Source organism: Stegastes partitus, unplaced genomic scaffold (genome assembly GCF_000690725.1).
Source record: "Stegastes partitus isolate 25-593 unplaced genomic scaffold, Stegastes_partitus-1.0.2 Scaffold358, whole genome shotgun sequence".
Classification (NCBI taxonomy): Eukaryota; Metazoa; Chordata; class Actinopteri; family Pomacentridae; genus Stegastes; species Stegastes partitus.
Window position 1 is genome coordinate 370,487 of NW_007578089.1, and position 21,394 is coordinate 391,880.

General features: G+C 43.8%; 1 protein-coding gene across 2 annotated transcripts in view; it reads left to right on the top strand.

Moving 5' to 3' along the window:
* LOC103359190 (ephrin type-B receptor 1-B) overlaps positions 1 to 21,394 on the top strand; it is a 158,844-nt gene that overhangs the window by 59,552 nt on the left and 77,898 nt on the right. For both annotated transcript variants that reach the window (XM_008284419.1, XM_008284420.1), the window contains exon 3: positions 11,282 to 11,963. In XM_008284419.1, the coding sequence (XP_008282641.1) occupies positions 11,282 to 11,963 (682 nt within the window). The remainder of the gene's footprint in view (positions 1 to 11,281; positions 11,964 to 21,394) is intronic.

Sequence of the window (21,394 nt, forward strand, 5' to 3'; positions counted from 1 at the left end):
TATCTAGACAGACATACTGTTGTCTATGTTAAAAGTCCAAATACTCCATTAGTATGAAACATGTTAAGTTAAAAGGTAATAAATAGCATTTGCAGGGACGGCAGGGAAGTCAATTACTGGCCAATTCAGTGTAAGCTGGGGTCTTAGCTGTTCTATTTTTGTTGTGGATATAAAGTGTTATCTGATTTCCTCAATTATTCATACGCTGAGAGACAGACAGGGCCGTGGCTCAAAGGGCACGAAGCAACACGGGAGGGAAAAGTAAAGTGAGGAAAATGAAAAAGAGCAAAAGGCAGAGAGGGAGGAAAAGGGGGTTGATTGAATGCAGATAATAAGAGTCAGAAAGAGACGGGGAGAGGGGAAGAAAAAAAAAAAAGATGAGTGAGGACGAGTCAGAGAGAGAGAGAGGGATGGAGGTGAACTCTGAACCTGCAGAGCTCAAGCTGAAATGGAATGAGAAGGAAAAAAAAAAAAATACGACAGCGAATCGTGCCGGCTGCACATCAGAGGGAAGGTGAGAAGAGTACCTTCATTACATGCACGCAGACCCACGGTGCACACACACACACACACACACACACTTACACGCAACCTGCAAACATGTATGAATTTATTCAGACATGACCATATGCACATGTTTACCCATCCGCACGTAGAAACTCTTCAGGAATGAGTTAAAAAAAAAAAGAAATTGAATGAAGGTTTGTGCAGGTGCATACACACACACACAGGCGTATGAGACGTTGTCGTACCAGTGGGAGACCTGTTTCATTTCACCTCCATGATTACTAAGTGTGCTTTAGTTGTGTAGCCAGACAGCTGAATTTACTCTGAGCTCAGACGCGGCACAGCATGAAGACCCAGAACGGCAAGACAACGAATGGCTCAGATCAGGACGCGCGCACGGCTCTCCGCTCGTGTGTGTTTAAGCACTTGTGTCTGTTTGTATGTCTGTGTAATTTCGTTTGTCTGTGTTTACCGTAGAGCCTCTCCCATATCATATATTAGCTCTAAATATTTGCTCTGAGTTCTTTAAGATTTTAATTAGATTCCCCATCTTAAAGGAAACTTGGTCAAGACGTCGGCATCTGCATGTAGTTACAGGAAGAGCATTACAGTGTACACAAACAGAATTTAGTTACAAGCTCAAATCAGGGCTGGTTGGAAACTTCACCCTGAAATTTCCTCATTTTATTTATTTTTTTTACTGTTTTCCCTTTTTGAAATGAAATAACATGTGGCTGCCTCAATTATTGATTTCCTTCCTGTGGATTTCCCCTCTCTGTGTTTCACATGTACGAATTCTCTTGGATGTATTAGGAACCAAGGACAATTTTTTATTTTTTTTTGTCAAAGAATAAATAAAAGAACAAAGTAATAGAACTAGGGCAAAAAAAAAAAGGCAAAGGAGAAATGAGTCAATTCTTAATTTGGTATGAATTTGGAAGAGGAGTGGCTGGAGGCTGGCTTATGTGTGCGAGACTGATTGTGTGTCTACCCTGCTACCTGCACTACCTGCTCTTTCAGCAGAGTCCTACAGAGTTGGCAGAAAAAGCAGTAAATCCTTCCATTTTTCTCCTCCATCTTTTTTTCCCCTACATTGGCTGTTTCCTTTTTTTCTTCCTTTTTTTTTATGCTGCTTTTCTTTACTCCAAGTTGTCTATCTCACAGTTCAGGATTTTTTTTTTGCTCTATCTGCACCTAACCACCCACCTCATCTCCACCTTCCCACCCCTCTTACCTTCCTTGCTGTGTCTTTGTGTCTAGAGGATAGGGCTGTCAGGTGTCATGCTCTGCAGGCTTTTATACACACACACACACATGCACACGTTCTTTCGTAGACAGGCGGGGCTCCTTTTGCACCTCAAAGCCTTCGTACCCTGTCATTCTCCTGCACCCCATTGCCACACTTTTGGTGGTTTGTCCCTAAATGTCCTTTACTTTGCCCGTCTGGGGCCTAAGGAGTGCCACAGCTTTTACCACAGCATTCCCCTCCCCTGCTCCTATCCTCTGGTGTTATCCCATTTCATTTTCTTTTTTATATACCTCTTGTCCTCTTTACATTGGATGGGCTCCCCCTCGCTATAACTTTTTTTGTTTCCCTCCCCGCACAGGCCCGCTGATGCATTAGGGCTCACCTCCAGTTTCAATCTATATATACATGGCGATAATGAATTATTTAGCCGTCTTCCTCATTATCCTCCACAACAGATCCATAAGGTTGCAGAGGCTGTCAGATTTCCACTAAACACACAGCTTGAGCCTTTTTTACACAGGGTGACTCAAGGTAATGTTGCTACTGGTAACCGAAAGCCCTGCTGAGGTGGTGTCAGCTGCACGGTTTCTCTTGAAGGCACCTGAGTGGGTGTTACCAGGTGCATTGTGAGATAGAAGTCTTTAGGAAACAGTTCTCTGCTTCCAACTACATTAACCTTCTTTTTTTTTTATTTTATCTTTTTAAACATCTCGTTGAATTAATGAAGGTTTCCAAACCTTTCACTGATTTATTTTTGGGCTTATTCATTCGTTCCTAAGTGGGTAATTGTATAAAGGTCTTAATAAAGCACATTTTTAAAATTAATCCATTTAACACTTATTTCACTCAGAGCAGCACAAATGACTTCTTTCTGCTTCTATAGTGAAATTTAGAGCCTGTTGGTATTTAGAATTAACTCGGGGGAAAATGTTCGTATTGATTGCACACGTCTGGTGGAGTAAATGTGGTCTTATAATCATCGGGACTTTTGTTTGTAAAAAAAAATCATCATTACTAATTGAAATTAAGCTAAATCTAAAGATAATTTCAGCAGTCACATTTTCAATAGTGAATTGCTAATTTCTTTGTATTTAGAAGTGATGCATAACTCACTGTTTTTCCTCCACATCAAGCAACCTTGTAACTGCTCCACTACCCACCAGAGCTTTTGAATTATTCTTCATATTACATCTTCATTTTTCAAATTTTGTGTGCAAATGATGAGACAAAATTGCAGTTAACATTTAAATGGTGCATGTGTGGACGAGGGGCTGCAAGGTGGCGCAGTTGGTAGCACTGTTGCCTCACAGCAAGAAGGTCGCCGGTTCGCGTCCCGTTGGGGGTACCGGGATCTTCCTCCGTGGAGTTTGCATGTTCTCCCCGTGCAGCGTGGGTTCTCTCCGGGTTCTCCGGCCCACACAGTACAAAAACATACTGACTATTCTAAATAGTCCGTAGGTGTGAATGTGAGTGTGCTTGGTTGTCTGTCTCTAAGTGTAGCCCTGTGATAGACTGGTGACCTGTCCAGGGTGTCCATCTACCTTCACCCTAAGTCGGCTGGGATAGACTCCAGCCCCCCCGCAACCCTCGTGAGGATTAAGCGGTGTATAGATAATGGATGGATGGATGTGTGGACGAAAATAAATGCATGTTAGCTTTCAATCTGCCGTTTTTTTACTGAAAACCGTAGAAGAAAGTTGCATTAACAAATTCAGTCTAAAAACATCTACAGGTCAGCGGATCGGCAGCTGCTTTCAAGCAACTGAATCATTATTGGAAATCCAAGTGTTACGATATAATAAAAGTTGTCTGGAGGGCCGTGAGGGTGACCCAGCTGTGTGGGTTGTTTATTTAAATGGTGATGCTGTGGTGTGTGCATCATTTTCAGGATGTAAGGCACGACAGAGGCACTTGGGAGCGAATCGCAAATAGCTCGTCGACACGGCACCTTTCACACACGCTAAAAACACACACGGCGAAAGTTTTGTCGCCTTTGAATAGTTTTTCGAATAGTTTTTTGTTTGTACATAACACCGACTTGCTTTGCTTAACACCTCAGTGCAATAAACATATCGATCGGGGCGTGGGCGTCGTCGGGGAGCGGATCCTCAATGAAACTCATTTCGCTGCAGCCAGCCAGACGGACAGAGTTCTACTCGGGCTCAGTCAAACTGTGTGACTGTAATTATAGAGTGGCTGGGATCTGGCAGGACTGGGAGTGTTTCAGACATCACCATTTCCTCCCCATCCATCACATTCAGCCAGGCGGAACTAGGCCTCAGATGCCCCGCAAAATAATCATTCCCATGCAACTGCCCTGACAGCAGCATTCATTCAATAACACAGCTGATCAGAAATGATAATAGCAATCATGCCACTGCATATTTTAGAGGCTGCAGTCTGCTCGTGTGTGTGTGAGTGTGTGTGAGGTGGCAGATGAGGCATAGCTTTCAGACTATGAGCATGTGTCTCCCAAGTTTGTTAGCTGCAGTTATTGTACCAAAGCAAACCAGCTGTTGGTTTAAATGACATGTCCATTCTATCGACTTCAAGAAATAGACCCAGAGGTTGAAAATGCAAAATATCCTCATTAACTCCGAGGGGGATTTGAAGCAGACTTTAGAAAGAAGAGCCTATCGGGGTTGTGATTACTGTCAGCAGTGAGCTCTGCAAAATGAGAAGAGCATCTTTCAGCAGGGGCATAATCCCTATTTCAGCTTTTCATGTCCACATATAATCCACTGTCCTTCTGAGACCTTGGCCTTTACCAATCTTTCAGTGCGGGTCTCACCTGTGCGTATCTTTTCCCTTTTTCTTCTCTCTTTATATCAAATGCTAGCTCTTTAACTGTGAAAGTCTACTTCCCCCTGGCTCGCTACAATGTGGTGTTGTCATGAATAACAAATAGCCTCATTATTGAAATGTCCATCCCAAGCCTGTAGTATGAAAAACAATCTTCTACTTGCCTCCACCCACATGTTTTACTCCTGCAATGATAGATGAACGGACAACTCTTTGTTAGGAAAGCAAATGTGCCAACCGTTTCTCTACGGGGCTTGCAGATTTAAATACAGCATCCTGTTGGTGAAAACGCTACAAAAACGCAATCGAGTCCTAGATTTCATCGGGGGAGAAACGTTTTAAATACAACCTCTTTTGCCGACTGTGTTCCTTCAAAAGGGTAAAAGTCGAGTGCTTTAACTGAAAAGGGCACAAAAAAATCTGTTGTAAACCGCATCATCAGCAGAGCGTAGTCGGGGACTAAGTCGAGGGGAACACAGAGGTGCTGGAGTGGTTCCACTTGGTCATTGCTGTCTACTATTTAATACATTTCTTGCCTTGGGTCCTGCTGTAAAAAAAAAAAAAAAAGCCCATCGCCAGACTGAGTAATGGGAGTTTTGACGGCCATTCAAGAAACAGTTGCCAGACGCTCACTTACTATTTGCAGTGGCATTTTTTTGTAGACCTCTCTAGACTCGACGAGCTTTAAATGTGGAAACGCTCTGAGCCGCTCATCACCCATCTGTGTTCAGTATGTCTGAGCATGTATTAACTGGCGCTGATAGATTTGAAAAGCAGTTTGCGAGTGTGACTCCGCCGAGGATCAGACGGCAGACCGGAGGTTAAAGATCAGCCGAATAGACGCTTCTGTATTCAGGACTCTTTCTCGTGTGAATTAACTGAGCTTGAATGATGAGATAAAAGTAGTGGAGCCCCGTCTTGATGTACGTGTGGTTCAGCCAGAGAAAGAGAGACCGACTGATGCCATGTGTTTTGGCTGCTTTCATGACTAAGTTGCTGCCCACAAGGACCGAAGGCGAATTGCTCATACTTATTTGGTTTCATTTTGTGGCAAACAGTCGTTCCCTTTCCACCAAACAGTGCTCAGGAAAAGTGGAACTTGAACTGAAGTGGGAAATAAAGGCACTTTTTTTTTTTTTTTTTTGCACACTCTTGTTTAGTTCACCACAGCGTTTGAAGAGCCCTGAAGATTAGGTAAATTATACCAACAGCTGGGGCTACAGGGTGGTGCAGTTGGTAGCACTGTTGCCTCGCAGCAAGAAGGTTGCCGGTTCGCGTCCCGGTGGGGGCACCGGAATCTTTCTGCGTGGAGTCTCCATGTTCTCCCCGTGCAGCGTGGGTTCTCTCCGGGTTCTCTGGCTTCCTCCCACAAGGTCCAAAAACATGTTGAGGTTAATTGGTGATTCTAAATTGTCCGTAGGTGTGAATGTGAGTGTGCTTGGTTGTCTGTCTCTAAGTGTAGCCCTGTGATAGACTGGTGACCTGTCCAGGTGAACCTGCCTTCACCCTGAGTCAGCTGGGATAGACTCCAGCCCCCCGTGACCCTAGTGAGGATTAAGCGGTGTATAGATAATGGATGGATGGATACCAACAGCTGGTCACAACAAGAAGGGCTCATTGTTGGTGCAACTCTTAAATAAATACAAAAAAACTAGACTTGCAAAGGTTGAGGAAAAGACTGGCCCAGAAATTCCATAAAGATCAAGGTGTCTTCTGTATGAAATCTATTTCCTCAGTCCCTAAAGGTCCTGCTTCCATTATGCCTGCCCCCAAAGGACTCATTAGCCCAGTCCATTTGGGCCGTTACATTCAGGTTCGGATCGGTTAGTCCTCCCACCTCTGATTGGGGCTCCTCTTGTCCCCACCTCAGTACTGGGTACTGAAGACTTTTGGCCATCTGAGCTGCTCTGTGTTATTTTAGTCTTTGAAGGTAATGGCAAGAGATCAATGTGATGAATGGTCTTTATGAGGGCAGAGTATTGATGGCTTGATGGCAGTGAGCTGAGGCTGTAGGAAGGGGAACATCAGCCTGAATATATTACCCCCCCTCCCTACCCTCCCGCCTTCTCCTTGATTTCTCTCCATTCCTGTCTTTTTTCTTTTATCCATCACTCCGTCTCCTGCCCCTTTTTTTTTTTTCCTCTCCACCCTCTCTTCTCCAGCTCAGCTAGCTGCGACCGGTCATTAACACAAACATTAAGCGCTCTATGAATCCATAGCTCCTCCATCTCCTCGTTACTGCCCATAAAACAGAGCGGCCATAATGACACACACAATGGCCACACTTGACAATCGAGGCAGGGAAAAAGTGTCTCCTGTATTACTGGTAAAAGCAAAGCTATTAGAGTGGAGTCAGTGGGTCGCTTTTTTTTTTTTTTTTGGCGGCGTACAAATGAGTGTTGTGTAAAGAGGCTCTCGATATTTGTCAGGTGTTTCATCAAGTGAAAGAAAGTTGAAATTAGTAAATGATAAAATAGAGATGTGTCAAAGTAAACTATTTGAAAGAGCGCTGACACATAGACGAGCAAACCAAGTGATGGTATCTACGCAGCATCTTCCATGCACTGAGCAGCGTTGTTGTTTTATCATAACCCAAGTCCTCTTCTCATCTGCAGAACTTATGGAGGCTCCACCGCAGTGAAAGCGAAACACTTCTATCTCTGACCTCTTTCCTTGTTCACCTTGAGCTGATACATACCAGCATCTATGATTACGTCCATAATGCACGGGCTACACATGGACTGTGCGGCGCTTGCGTTATGTTATATTTTAAAGGAAGAAATGGATGCAAAGACCAAGAAATCCCATTATCACTAAGGTGACAGGTGATGATGCCTTCTCATTTCTCCCTTCTCTGGCAAGGTCAGGGAGATGTCACGGAGGAGAGCAGGGGATAGATTTGGTTTTAAATGATGTAAAAGGTGCCGGGAAAAAGCAAAGATATAGAAATTGGGCCTGATGTGAAGAGGGCATGTGCTGCTTACGTAAATGCTGTCCTTGCTTCCTAAATGCATGTGTTTAAATGGCGGGTGGGGAGGGGGAGGAAACGGTAAAGACGCTGAAGAACGAATGCACTGTTAATACTCACAGTAATCAAATGCTTGGAACCTACACAAGCAGAAATGTTGCATGTAGCCTCAAGCTTTCAGCAGCAAAACAACAGCTAGCAAATCAATACGTGGTCGGTAAACCATCAAATTATAAACAGCACCTTCTCTGAGCGCATACACACAGCAGCGTAAACAGCATGTGAATACAAAGCGCCGGAAGGATGAGAGAAGAAATCGTGTCGCAAAGTTTGATTTCTGCTAAGTAACTGATGCACCTGTAATAGTTTTCTTTTGTCTTTGACTCAACGGTGACACCGAATATCTACCGAGGAGGAAATAAAAAAAATTGTAGTTCATTATTACACGAGCCAATGAATTTCTGGACAGATTCTGGACGGGCATTATCGGAGACGCCTCGGGCCCCTCTCTGGCGTGAAAGATGGTGGTCATTTGGCTAGACGAGAGGCGGTGAGGACCCCCTCCTAGACCGGAGCAGACGGGTGCAGAGAAGCCTAGGGCTGGCTGTATTAATGAACAGGCAGTGCTGAAAGGGACAGGTTCCTGTAATGCTGATGAATGGTCATTACAGAGCAGAGACGAGAGAAGAGAGCAGAAGGGGGGGAAGAGAGGAGAGGGAGAGAAGAGCGGAGTGAAGTGGGCACCGAGGGAGCAGCGGTGGAGGGGAAGGAAAAAAAAAAAAAAAGAGAGAGAGAGAGAGGCTTTAATTTGCACCTCAGATTTCTGTAAACTCGTTTATCATGTCGGCGGTGTCACTGTTCTTTACGTGTCTTCCCACTCCGCCATCTAGATGTCCTCACCAGATTCAAACCTTCTTGTTTTCCCCCCCAAATATATCCATTTGTTCCTGGCACCACATAGTTTTATCATCTAAATTGATTCCGTCTATTTTCGAAACACCAAATCTGATGGCTCACGTTTGCTCTGCGTATCTTGTATCACATCGTTATATGGTGTCGACTGTTGTGGAAATTTTCTATGATCTACATAAAGTCCGAGTTGTCTTTGTCTCGTTTTATCCAAAGCTTTGAAGGTACAGGTCATACAGAATGCAAGCAGTCTGCAGGAGAGTACACATGAGTGCAGGCAGCGTAGTATTCTTATACATGTACAGACGTGGTCTTTACTCCAATGGTAGTATAACAATCCCATGCTGGAAAACAACAGCTGGGTGTACAAGCAGGGGTCTCGAACTCCGGTCCTCGAGGGCCGCAATCCTGCAAGTTTTAGATGTTTCCTTCTTCCAACACACTTGATTCAAATGATCAGCTCATCATCAAGCTCTGCAGAAGCCTGATAACGATCCTGATCATTTGAATCAAGTGTGTTGGAAGAAGGAAACATCTCAAACTTGCAGGATTGCGGCCCTCGAGGACCGGAGTTCGAGACCCCTGGTGTACAGGGTGTACTAATCCACAGACATTAGAAGACTAAACACGTTGGATCAGGCATCAAAAGTCTAAATACATGGGATGCACAACTTCTTCTTCCCATGTACAGCCTACCTAGATGTTATGAGAACACATTTTTGTAACCTTTCCACTCAGCTTTAATGAAACTTAGCGAAACTTGACATTCTTCATGCAGACGCAGTATTCTTCCATTACATCGACCCAGTGGCCCAATGCGTACTACATGGGCACAGGTGCCCCGAGCAGCAGGGTTCAAGTCCCAGATGGCACAGTCTTCTACCAAAGTGTGCTAAAGCTTACATGGGTCCACTGTGCAAAATGCAGCAGTTTCGTAATAAATGCTTTAAAAATTGCATCCACGCCACTTGCATGTTTCACGTCACATGACAGGATGTTGGAAGGTGGTGATGGCATTAACCAAACACAAGATCCTTTTTATTCTTTTATTTTATGTCACCTTTTTTTGGTAGTTTTCAGTCACTGTTTGCTTTGGTTTATTCTACTCCTTGGTGATGTTTAGGCACCAAAACTCCCTGGTTGAGTTGTGGAAAAAAAATGTGGTTTGGGTTAAGATATACTTTAGTTATTTTCTAGTTTGCTAGGGTGACAATTTCCGCCACAAGAATAGCCGCTAAAAACATAAGCATCTCACAGTTTTACTGCCTTTTGTGTGAAAATAATAGGTTCTGCACTGTGGATTACCATAGCTATTATGCATTTTGGCGTGAGACTGGGCTGTGCTGTTTGTCATTCCTCTTCTCTCTCTTCTGCATTTCATTGTCCTAAAATAAATCTTAAAAACATCCCAAACAAAACAAAACAAAAAAAACATGCAGTCATCTAACAAGACCACTGAATCTGTTCCATCATTTGACCGGTTGCTGGGGCTATGCATGGAGAGCGGATATCTTCCCCTCTCCATTAAGCCTGATTGAGCAGCTAGGGCTTTAAAGGTCAGAAGAAGTGGGAAGCACCAGGAGATATATGCACACAAGAAACATGAACTGACTGGAGGCCCACTCAGTCCACTATAGACCTCATTAACTTCTCCTCGCCTACAGCTGTTTGGATCATTGGTGTTGGGGAATTTGGAGAAATAAATCTCGGAGCCAAGCTGTTGCTTCAAATAGGAGTATAAAGAATGGTATTATTACAGACAGTGGAAGTGATCTGAGAGGAAAAAAAAAAGTCTCAAAATTGTTTCGGATCATCCTCTCTCTTTTCCATAGAATATTCGTTTCAAGTCAGTGAGGCTTTTATGTGACTGTCACATCGCATACAGCCTTTATGGGCTTTTTCTTTCCTCCTGTGTGCTCCGCTGCGGTATGCAAAAGAATAACACATCCCTCGTGAAAATATTTTACAAATTAAAATATCATATTAAGTATCAGTAGACTGGCTGCCTCTGACAATTTTGAGCTCCAACTTTTGCACAGTTTTTCAAAAGTTTTCATCTGAAAGGCAAGATTTTTGGATGCTTGAGGGGGGGAAAGAAAAATAGATGAAATTAAAAGAAATAAATAAATCTCCTCCCAATTCGCAGTGATTCAAGCCAAATGTTAATGGCACATTTTCATCATGATTGGAGTTATTTCCCCAAAGGGGGCATCTCGTGATCATCCAACATGCTTTCTGTGTCACACCTGCAAGGAATGGCCTGCGATATATTCTCACTTCGGCCTGCACGCAAACGCCTTTCCGTCGGACCGCCTCTTGGCTGCTGTGTCGTCCCCGCCTGTCTAGTTGTAATTCAGTTGTGCATATTCTTGAATTTGTTGCACACCACATTTTGTAATGCATCAACTCAGTGCCCAGCAACACTTGGCATAGATGGCAAATAGCATCACATCCAAAGTAATTACTCAGTTTGTGCGTTTACAGTGGGAGTACACATACTACAGCTGTGAGCGTATTTAGAGAACAAGACGATAGAGTGGCGTTTTGCTGTTGCTGCACTTAAGGAGTTGCTTATTATTCCAAAACAGAAGGACATTTGTGTATTCTCAATGGATGAATAAACTCCACAGCTCAACAGGCTGCTGCCATTTCGGTAATCTAGGAAAAAGACACAATTTTGGTGCCTTAGGGAGGTTTGTGATATGTGTGCAAATTCTCTGAGGCTCTGCCAATATTAGCATTCTCTATCAAAAAATGAGAAAACACCACATCCTTATCACTGATGATTACTAATCAGCCCCGTGCACTCCGCCCTCCCCCCCTTCTCTCTCCTTCTCTTTCCGTAGTGGGAGGAGGTGAGCGGCTACGATGAAAACCTCAACACCATCAGGACCTACCAGGTGTGTAACGTCTTCGAGCCCAGTCAAAACAACTGGCTCCTCACCACCTTCATTGACCGGCGCGGAGCGCAGCGCATCTACGTGGAGATCCGATTCACCGTGCGCGACTGCAGCTCCATCCCAAACGTCCCTGGTTCCTGCAAGGAGACGTTTAACCTCTACTACTATGAAACTGACGCCGTCATCGCCACCAAAGGCACGGCCTTCTGGATGGAGGCCCCTTACCTCAAGGTGGACACCATTGCTGCTGATGAAAGCTTCTCGCAGGTGGACTTTGGTGGACGCCTGATGAAGGTCAACACAGAAGTGCGAAGCTTCGGTCCGCTGTCTAAAAACGGCTTCTACCTGGCCTTCCAGGACTATGGGGCCTGCATGTCTCTGCTGTCTGTCAGGGTGTTTTATAAGAAGTGTCCAAGTGTGGTTCAGAACTTTGCAATCTTTCCAGAGACCATGACAGGGGCTGAAAGCACCTCCTTGGTCATTGCCAGAGGCATCTGCATCCCCAACTCAGAGGAAGTAGATGTCCCTATTAAGCTCTACTGCAACGGAGACGGGGAGTGGATGGTTCCTATTGGGAGCTGCACGTGCAAGGCCGGGTTCGAGCCGGACAACGGCAACGTCTGCCGAGGTAAGTAGTCAACTAGATGCATTTGCCCTGAGCGTGCCATATTAAAAGCTGCTGTGTGAGTGTGTTACCTCCACTAAAAGCAGCCTACTTGCAAGTTGTTTGCCTTTCATTATTCACCCACTTTTAAAATGATAGGCTACTCATAATAGAACAGATCAATTCATCGCAGACAGTTGGCATGGATTTGTTCTATTTTCGGCTTGCAGATAACAAGGCATCAGCATATCTTGGATCACAGATTTTCCGCATCATTGGAAAGGGCTGGATTGATAGTGTTTCATGCATTTTGCTGAGCATGATGTGCCATACTTTTTTTCCTTGATCACACCTACCTCCAGAGTACTAAAAAGGCACATTAGCATTGCATCGTAATCTGCGGCGAATGCCAGCCTTTTGTACGACGTACTTTACAGATGGCAGGAGGTTTGATTCTGCCTCAGTATGGCGTGCTGAAGACTAAGTTCTAAAGAATAGATAATAACCCACACCTAAAGGGAAGGTTATTGTGGGTTTTCAGTTCAAGCTGTCACCAGCTCCCTCTTTCCATGCGTCCTCTAATGCACCTTTATGCTCTGCACCTTGTTATTCTGACACACTCACACACATACAAACGGAAAATTTGCTCAAGGTGTTGGACGATAATGTGAGTGGCTTGGGGCTCTCAGTGTGGCGCAGTATTGGTTGGCCCGCCTCTGGAGGTTAGTTGGAGAGTGTGTGGAGCCCAGATAAGATTGATTGACGCACATCTGCTGTGATCAATAAACAGATATGAGAGTGCCACATATCTACAAAGCACACTGTGTGGGACGGCGTCTACTGTATCCTTCTCCCATTGCTCTGTGTCCTGCTCAGAACACACACACACACACCCACACACACACCTAAACAAACACACACACAGTCCAAGATGGAATGACTTTCAGACGAAAATGAAAAGGCAAAAGTTTGTTGCCTTTAGTTAGCTTGTTACTAAGTTTTCACTTTACATATAATCTTTACATAACCAGCGTCACGTTTCTGCTAAACATAGAGTGTGTTTTGGGCTTTTGATAAGCTATTGAAAAGTTTTACTTTTATTGTTTGTCGCTATATAATTCAAGCCACCAGCTGGTCAATTTCACTGCCTCTTTTCATATTTGTTTATTATCCCAGTTTTTTTTGAGTTTTTTTTATGGCTTATTTAACCAAGCTGTCCTGAATGCATCTGTGCCTTTGTCTCTATTTGTGTTTATTTCTGTCATTTATACGTTACACAGATGAGACAGCATCTTTTTTTTTTAAGGTGCACTTACCAGAATAGGTATCAGTTGAAATTGTTGTTTTAGAAAAATGTAAGATCAGGCTGTGTTACAACATAGCTGTTCATTTAGGTATGTTAAAAGTTCTTTTAAGGTTAGAAATGCAAGGCAAAGTTCAGTACACGAATTCCAAATGAGCTAAATAACCTTGCCTGTCCTCCAACCTGCAGGCTTTGACCAATGAACAACTTTCTGCCCTGAAAACTTGCTTGATGCTGAATCATGTTTTTTTTCTGTTGATCTTTTCTCAACAGTTTTTTCCCCCCCACCCTTCATTATTTACCTCAAACTCAAACACACTTACAACTCAGTAACTGGAAGCTGTAGACGTCCCCCTGTAGACGCCGTACTAATAAGACTCTTTGAACAGAGGAGGTGATGAACAGTACACTTCCACTAATTCCCACAATCCTCCTGACTACACGCTGAAGTACCCGCAGCGAGTAGACGTCCTGCTGAGTTAAGTTTGACACGCCTCACCTTCTGATTAAAATGAAGCGTTATTGGAGTTGTGAAAAACAACCCGTGGAGAGCGAGTGTGTAGCTCTACTGTATAAACCTGTATCATGCCGTTGTTGGTTGACCTTAATCCTCAGGACAAAAAAACTTTTCACTCACTCACAACTTATCCGCTCTCTGGAGCCTCGTACAGAACCCCGCTCATCTCCGCCGAGTCGGTCCCTCCGACACCAGCCATCTCAACCTTTTATTTTCCACGCAGTCTCTTTTCATGGACTTGTAATCCATTATTTAAACAAGGAAATTTAACCTTAAAGTGCTTGTGGAAGCTGAGTACTATGGGCAACCAATCAATTGGGGGGTTGGAGCGGTGGCACGGCCTCAGCATCGGGTCTGAAGTAATTGCCCATTAGAGATGAAGTAGCAGGACTAGGAACAAAAAGAATATGAGAGCATGTAGTTTCATGCTGACATAATTCCCTTCATTGCGGGCAGCGTGAAGGAAAAGTATTGCATGGTGGAGGGAAGGCCGTCTGTTACTCGGTGGCACATTGGGACACTCAAAATAAAAGGAAATGGCTCGTGCTGAGAACGAGGCTAAACAATGTGGTAATATGTTACGTAATACATACATATATATATATATATAATACCCGTCATTATTCCATTTTAGTAAACACATAGAGTAGAAACGAGGGCTAACTTGCTCAAAATGCTGTCGCTACTGAGTATATGAACGGCTTCCATTATGTGCACTTATGATTAGTCGGTGAGCGGACATAAACATTAGCTATATGAACATTTACTTAGGCAGCTAATGACAAAATAATGAGCGTCGGCATGTTGTGACAAAACAGAAGCACATTCATTCTACCTGCTCCCGTCAACTTGTACCTGACATAACAAAAATCTGCATAAATGCGATACACGGTTTTGAATATGTTGCCGCGAAATGCTAGATGTTGCTTTTTAATTGACGTATTAATCACTCGTCTTTAAAGTCATTTGTTGCAAAAAGTAGCTGCCATTGAGAGCTGTTTTTGCCGGTTTATGCGCGTTTGTTTTGTGTGTTTTAGCCTCCCGGTACCTGATTGCACTTTCTCTAATCTATATGTTTTAATTAGTGACAGGTAGCGCGGTGTGTTTGTGTGCGACCTGCTGTCATTTGGGCAGAGAGACCATGTAGAGTTGTTGTGCTCTGTAACGATGATGCCAGCACGCCATCCTCATTACCAGCTCCCCAGCTCCCACACAAGCCATTTGGGTATCCCCCTCTCTTTCTTTCTCTTCCTCTCTCCCTCCCTTTCTCTCTTTCTCGCTCTCTCCCCCCTCGGCTATGTAAGCAATCTGCTAAATATTTTATCACCTCCCTGTTAAATCGAGCAGAGACACTCCAAATAGCACCCCACTACCTCCACCAATGCAAAGCTTGTCTTGTGTGTGTGTGTGTGTGTGTCCTGCTCGACTCGAGTATCCAGGAGAGACTTGATTTCCACGGTTTTGCCGAACCTTCTCGTAATCGTCGTCGTCTCCCGCTGAGTGATTGATATAATCGCCCTGATTGCGTTCATGCTTTACATCACCTGGTTTGTTATTTGTTGTTGTTTTTTTTAAAGCTGATATAATCATTGATCATTTTAATGTCCCTTGTATTCTCATATATGAAGTAATTAAAACTCCCTTGGTAAGCTAATTATTTTGATGTTTAAACTCTTAAAAGTGAAGGATGTGGCATAAATTGCTTCACAGTAAACAGGCCTAAATGACGCACTATGAAAAGCAATTGGAAACTTTGCCGCTGCCTATTTTTCACACTTTTTTTTCCTTTCTGTGGGGAACTGAATTTTCTTTGAGCAGATAAATACCTGCCTGGAGTGCATAAACCTGGCAGTCTTTTATGAGGCCCTCTACTATATTTTGTCTTATTATGTAATTGGTTGACCATGCCTAAAGCTAAATGCATATATTTCTTTTTCCCTTAGTGAGCCATTCCTATGCAAATCACATACCTGTTCAGCTTCCTCACTTGTGCAGACTTTGAGACTGGAGTGAGGATGGTGACGGCATATGTATGGTGTAGATGGAGTATTGTTTCAGCTGCTGATTGCTTTTAAGTGAATTGGAAATTAATTTAATGGCCGATATCATTATCAGTGCTATCATTTGGCTGCTTTTTTCTATCTATTTTTTTTTTCATCCTATCAATCCACCAATCCATCCATCCATCCATCCATAATCTAATACAATCTCCATGATTATGTATTTATTTAGTCGGGTATTTACGTAATTCCTCAGCCGCTCACTCCTTTAAGCCCACATGGCAGTATGAATCCCCTCATATTTTCTCTCACCGTTATCCTCCAGCGGACTTTTGACATGCTGGCACATTAATATTACAAATATTCAAATAACTTTATTTAACATTCTGCAGGCTGACAGTGGCAGCGGGAGATTCACAGCCCATTGAGCAAGTGCGCTTCCCTGGGCTAAGTGCCGATTCATCATGGCTGCCTTATTCCTGTCTAATGGCTGCCATCGCGGGGCTCGGGCGCGCACACACACACACACACACACACACACGCAGAAAAACATATTACGTCTTCCGCGTGTGCATTTTTTAAAATGTTAAATGTAGTGATCCCGCCACATTTATCACATCATTGACCCTAGCCTTAAACCTTATAAATCCCAATATGCTGGGTTCATTGTCATGGACATCAACTAGCTCGGCTATATCTCCGTATTAGAGGGAATAGAGAAACTAACGGACGGAAAATAATAATTCTTTCAAATCCTAGTGGCAGAAACACACGCAAGCACTGAATCTCTCCAGCCAATTTCAATTTATTCAAAGCTTTCAAGTTTAGCTTTTTGGAGGCTATGTACTCTAAACTTTGGTTTTAGTTTTCTGCTCCAGTGAGGCTTTTATTACCTCTTTATATGTCTTATCTGAGCGTAAAGGATCTGACAGATAGGACCCACAAAGGCCCGGTAACCTATTAGAGCCAATTCCGGCCCATTTGGCCTTGTCTACTTCTGTTCCACAGAGTTTACTTCATTTGCAGAGAAGCATCCATGTGTACTCAAAAACACACAAGAAAAAACACACACACACACACACTGACGTCTGCTAAGTCACCTTGAAGCCCAATTAAGTAAGCATCTGACTCTTCCTCTTCCTATTAGTCTTATGGCAGAGAGGACCGGTGTGATGAGGACAAAATGGAGTAGTGGGAGGAAGAGACAGAGAAAAGCTATAAGAAAGAGGAGAGAGTGAAAGACTTCTTGTTTCCATGGCTCTCAATAGGCTGAATAGTGGGATGGCAGAGAGCAGTGGTGAAAGAGCGTGACCCAAACAAAGACTCTTTGAATTTAAGGCCCAAACAGAGTGTTTATAATGACCCCAAACACAGATGCGCCGCTCTCACTGCAATGACTGAGTCAGTCTCTAATGATGCGAGGGGAATCCAGAGATTTTGTTCACACATAATGGAAATACCCACCACAAACAGAGCTGTTCTTATCCCCCACGGAGGGACATATACTCCTACTCCTATTATTTTTCACTCTCTCTGTATTTCCTCACAGCGGCATTTTTTTTTTTTTCTTCTTCTTCTTTGTCTGGTTCTCTAACCTTCACTTCCTTTCAGGCCATGTATTTGGTCAGTGGGCTTTCTTTGGAGGCTTTTATTGGCAGCTCTCGCTCGGTGTTTCCTTCAGTTGCTACACAGGAACTTTTTTTCCAAGAAGGCTCTACTTCGACCTAACTTCTGTCCAATCTGCCTCACTGAATCCCTTCCAGTCCTCTCGCTCTACTTCAGACTCAGTCCTCGTAACGTCCACTCTCCTCTCCTCTCCATCCTCATTCAGTGCTGGACGCTGTGGTGCTGAGGCCGGTCCCAGGGACACAGGGAGACAAAAGACCCCCTAACATTCACCAGATGGCTGGGACTCATTTGCCTATGTCACCCTCGCTGGCAAAACACAAAAGCTCTGCGCTACGAGGGGCTCCACTTCACCCTTGCACCCCTGCCGTGACCCCAATCAATCAAATTTCTCAACTTTTAAATCGTGATTGCAAATTTTTTTTAAAACACCCTGAAACTCATACATCATCAATAACACGGTGGAAAAGTTTTTGTCTCCGTGCGGTCTTCACAAGACACCCAAAGTTAAATGTCAAGAGAAATGTCAGTTTGGACAGCGCATAGAAAACCATCTTCACCCTCCTTTCACTTTTCTTCAACTCACCCCTTTCTTTCTCCTTCCCCCTCTCTGGAGTATGCTCCGGCAGGCAGTAATGAGATGACATGGCGAGGCTCTGCGCAGAGCCGGTTTAGGTATTACAAACATTCCCCAGCTCCGTCTCCCCTCATTTGTTGATTCTCCTTCTCCCCCTCATCAGCGTCCATCAATATTCACTGTCCCGCTAATAAAACAGCCAGGTCTGTTTGGTTTGATGGCAGAGGGACACATTTCCATTCGAGGAAATTGTCTCATCCCTTCCTGGAGGTTATCAGCTGCGCGATGATAGATGTGGATTAGTCAAGGTTATGTTGTGGAACTTGTGGACTGACGATCTAATTAGAATTGAATTGCAATTACGGTGGGGCCAATATACCTCTGTTCAATCCACCTGCAGTGACAACTACACAACAAAGCAACCAGGAAGAATGCGGCGGAATAAGTATTAGGCTGGAACAAGGTCTCACATTTCCTATTTCAAAAGTTTATTAGACAGCCAGTTTACCCAATTTGTGTATATTTTCTCATTTATCTAGTGGTATCTAGTCATAATTGCACATATATCTATTTTTTTTTTCTAGTTTTGAGACATTTCGCCTCCCCTGGTCCCTCAACGAGACGATTTCTTGAGTAGAAAGTTGTGAAAATTGAAAACTTTCGGTTTTATGAGAGTAAATAGATGAAGTAGATTTGTTTTAAATGTCACGTTAAAGATATAAAGCACCACAAACAAACTTTTATTTGGTTATGTTGAGGTGGAAGTACACAAAAAAAGCTGTGGAAACAGTAACAGTAGACTGTGAATTTGTTGTCTCACAGGCTTTTTCCAGCCTCTTTCCTGTCTTTAAGTTACAAGCCTATGTATTTAATGTTACTTGGGGGAGCACACATAATACTTCCTGGGTTTTGCAATAAGCGTATCCTCGAACCCAAACCGTGCATGTCTTCCACGCTTTGTGTTCATTCTGTTAGCCTGCATCAGTGCTCGAAGTCACAGCAAAGCTTCAAATCTCCAGACTTTGGGTCAAAGCTTGCAGGATGTTTGTTCTGGTTTGTGGGAAGCCTGGATGCAAATGCACAAATCCACAGACATCAACATGTGTACACATGTGTACACACACTCAGACACACGACTTCCATCACCTCGTGCTGAACTTTGCGTGTCCAATTTCATAACTCAATCATGTTTTTTTTTTTTTTCCCCACACGCTTAAAGCAAACAGTATTACAGTCCCACTTGTAAATGCTCCCCAAGTATCTGTGATTAAACGACACGTGAGCAATTACGCGTGTGTAATTTATGTTATGACACCGTGCATTATCCTAAACCAATCCAGCTCCCTATAACTGGGCAGGCCATATCAAACACGACCTCAAAGTCTTCACTATATGCAATTATCCGGCAATTAGACAACTCCCATAATCTGCGTCGCACTATGTCATTGTGTGCGTGTAATTACATGTTTTCGCTGACAGTTAACACAGCCTGTACTTTTCGGGGTCAAGGCATGTGGCTGTACAGAAAACCAAAGGAAATGTCTCTTTTCAGACTGACAGAAAGAGCCCGTGAAGCTCAATCTGGCAGACACGTCCCTGTGACAAATTATTGATCTTGGCTTTTGCCGTCTCACCTCGTGCCAAAGAACTCCTGCCACTGGAGAAGACATTGTGTGGATTTTGAATCTTTAAAGCAAATTGTTGTTTATGTGGTTGTGAGCGAAAAAGAGAGAAGTAGGTAATCCTCTTTTTGAGCACTTTCTGTTTCGTCCATTTGTTCACCAAGTTCCCACACTAGCTGCGGAGTGGGGGGGCTGCAGACTCTCTCCCAGACTTAAATTAGCATAGACACACTTGTACTTAGATCTGCCTCACATGCATGTGTGTACATCTGCTAACTTTGTGTACAGTCAAGATGAGGCGAACTTTCAGCGTGCACGGTTTTCTCAGAGTCTCGTAAATCCAGATAACCCCTCCAACGGCCTATTTTTTTTTGACTGTATTTTGCAATGAAAACCCATCACAGAACCATCATGCTTTCACTGCGCGCTGAGTGGCAACCGAGTCCCGTGTCAACAGGTTGAGTGCCTCCTACACGTTGCAGTGAATGGCGCCGGCGTCTCTTGTTAGGTGGTTTGGATTGATTGGACTCAGCGTGCACCGATCTCGCCTAACGTGACGGCGCAGAATCAAAATGGAAGATGAGGCGTGCGAGCGCGGTAAATGTCAAATCGTGATACTGTTATTTTGTATATCTCTTTCAATTTCCTGACATTTAAGTTCCTCACTAATTAAAAGCGGCAGAATTAAAACAACTCGGTTCACATGTAACCTTTTTGCACGTGGTTTCGCAGGAGCTCCGACAAACCCAAAAAGTGGAGTTTTGGAGTTGACAGCCTTTGTTTGAGCTCCTCTCTCTGCTGTGTTGATGACTTTAAGTGACATTTTTGCACAGATATGGAGCAGTGTCACCGATAACGGAAATGAGGCTGCCTTGAGACTCACGCCAATGGAAGTGGAAATGCAATTAACAGATATGGATTATTCCACCTTCCAGAAGCTTGTTTACTGGAGCAGTATCTCCCGCATTCACTAGTGGCTCTCACATTCTTCAGAAGCAATTGATACCGTGCAAAATCCAGATAAGTCATCTATCTTTGGTTCCCCATCTTTATTGTGCTGCCATGCTTGGATTAGATTGGAGCTTTTAATAACAGGATCTTGTGTTTCTTAGCTGCAGATTGACTTTGCGTGCGTATTAAACAAACAATAAACCAATTCTACAGCCAATAACTTTGACGACACCCTTCAAGAGGAAGTTTTGTAGTCATGGTGGTAAGATAATCATTCAGCGATACCTTTATAACTAACCCGCTAACACTGTTTTATGATGTCTGTGCGCGGCGCTTACAAATGTGAAAAAGTCCTTGAAAGAGCAGCGATGCTATCTTAGCGCCGGGCCGGCGTTACTGTAGTCCGGACTGCACAGTGGCATGCCTCTCAAAGAGAATGATATCTGATTAGTCCGGCTATAGCTGACAAACAAATGGATTTGCTGTGTCTAGAATGTTCTCTGGGGGAGCTGGATGGGCCGAGATACAAAGACACACTGCTTTTGTGTTGGAGCCAGTGTGAAGCATAATAAGACCCTTTGGGGAATGAACCAAACACAGAGTGATAGGGACACAAAAGCACACATGCTTGTACACTCAGTCAATTTCACAATATCTCTGCCTCTCCTCCTTCTCTTTCTCTCTATCAACCCGACGTATCTTTCTCTCTTCCTCCCCCCCATATAAACTGACCTTTATAATACCGGCTTCTGTGGCCGGCCTGTCATTATGTGTTTTTGGCTTTGCGTGTCCGTTGAGTTTCTTGACCGTCACCGAGTTTATTGTGTCAGCCAAGTGTCACGTCAGGCTCCCACAAACG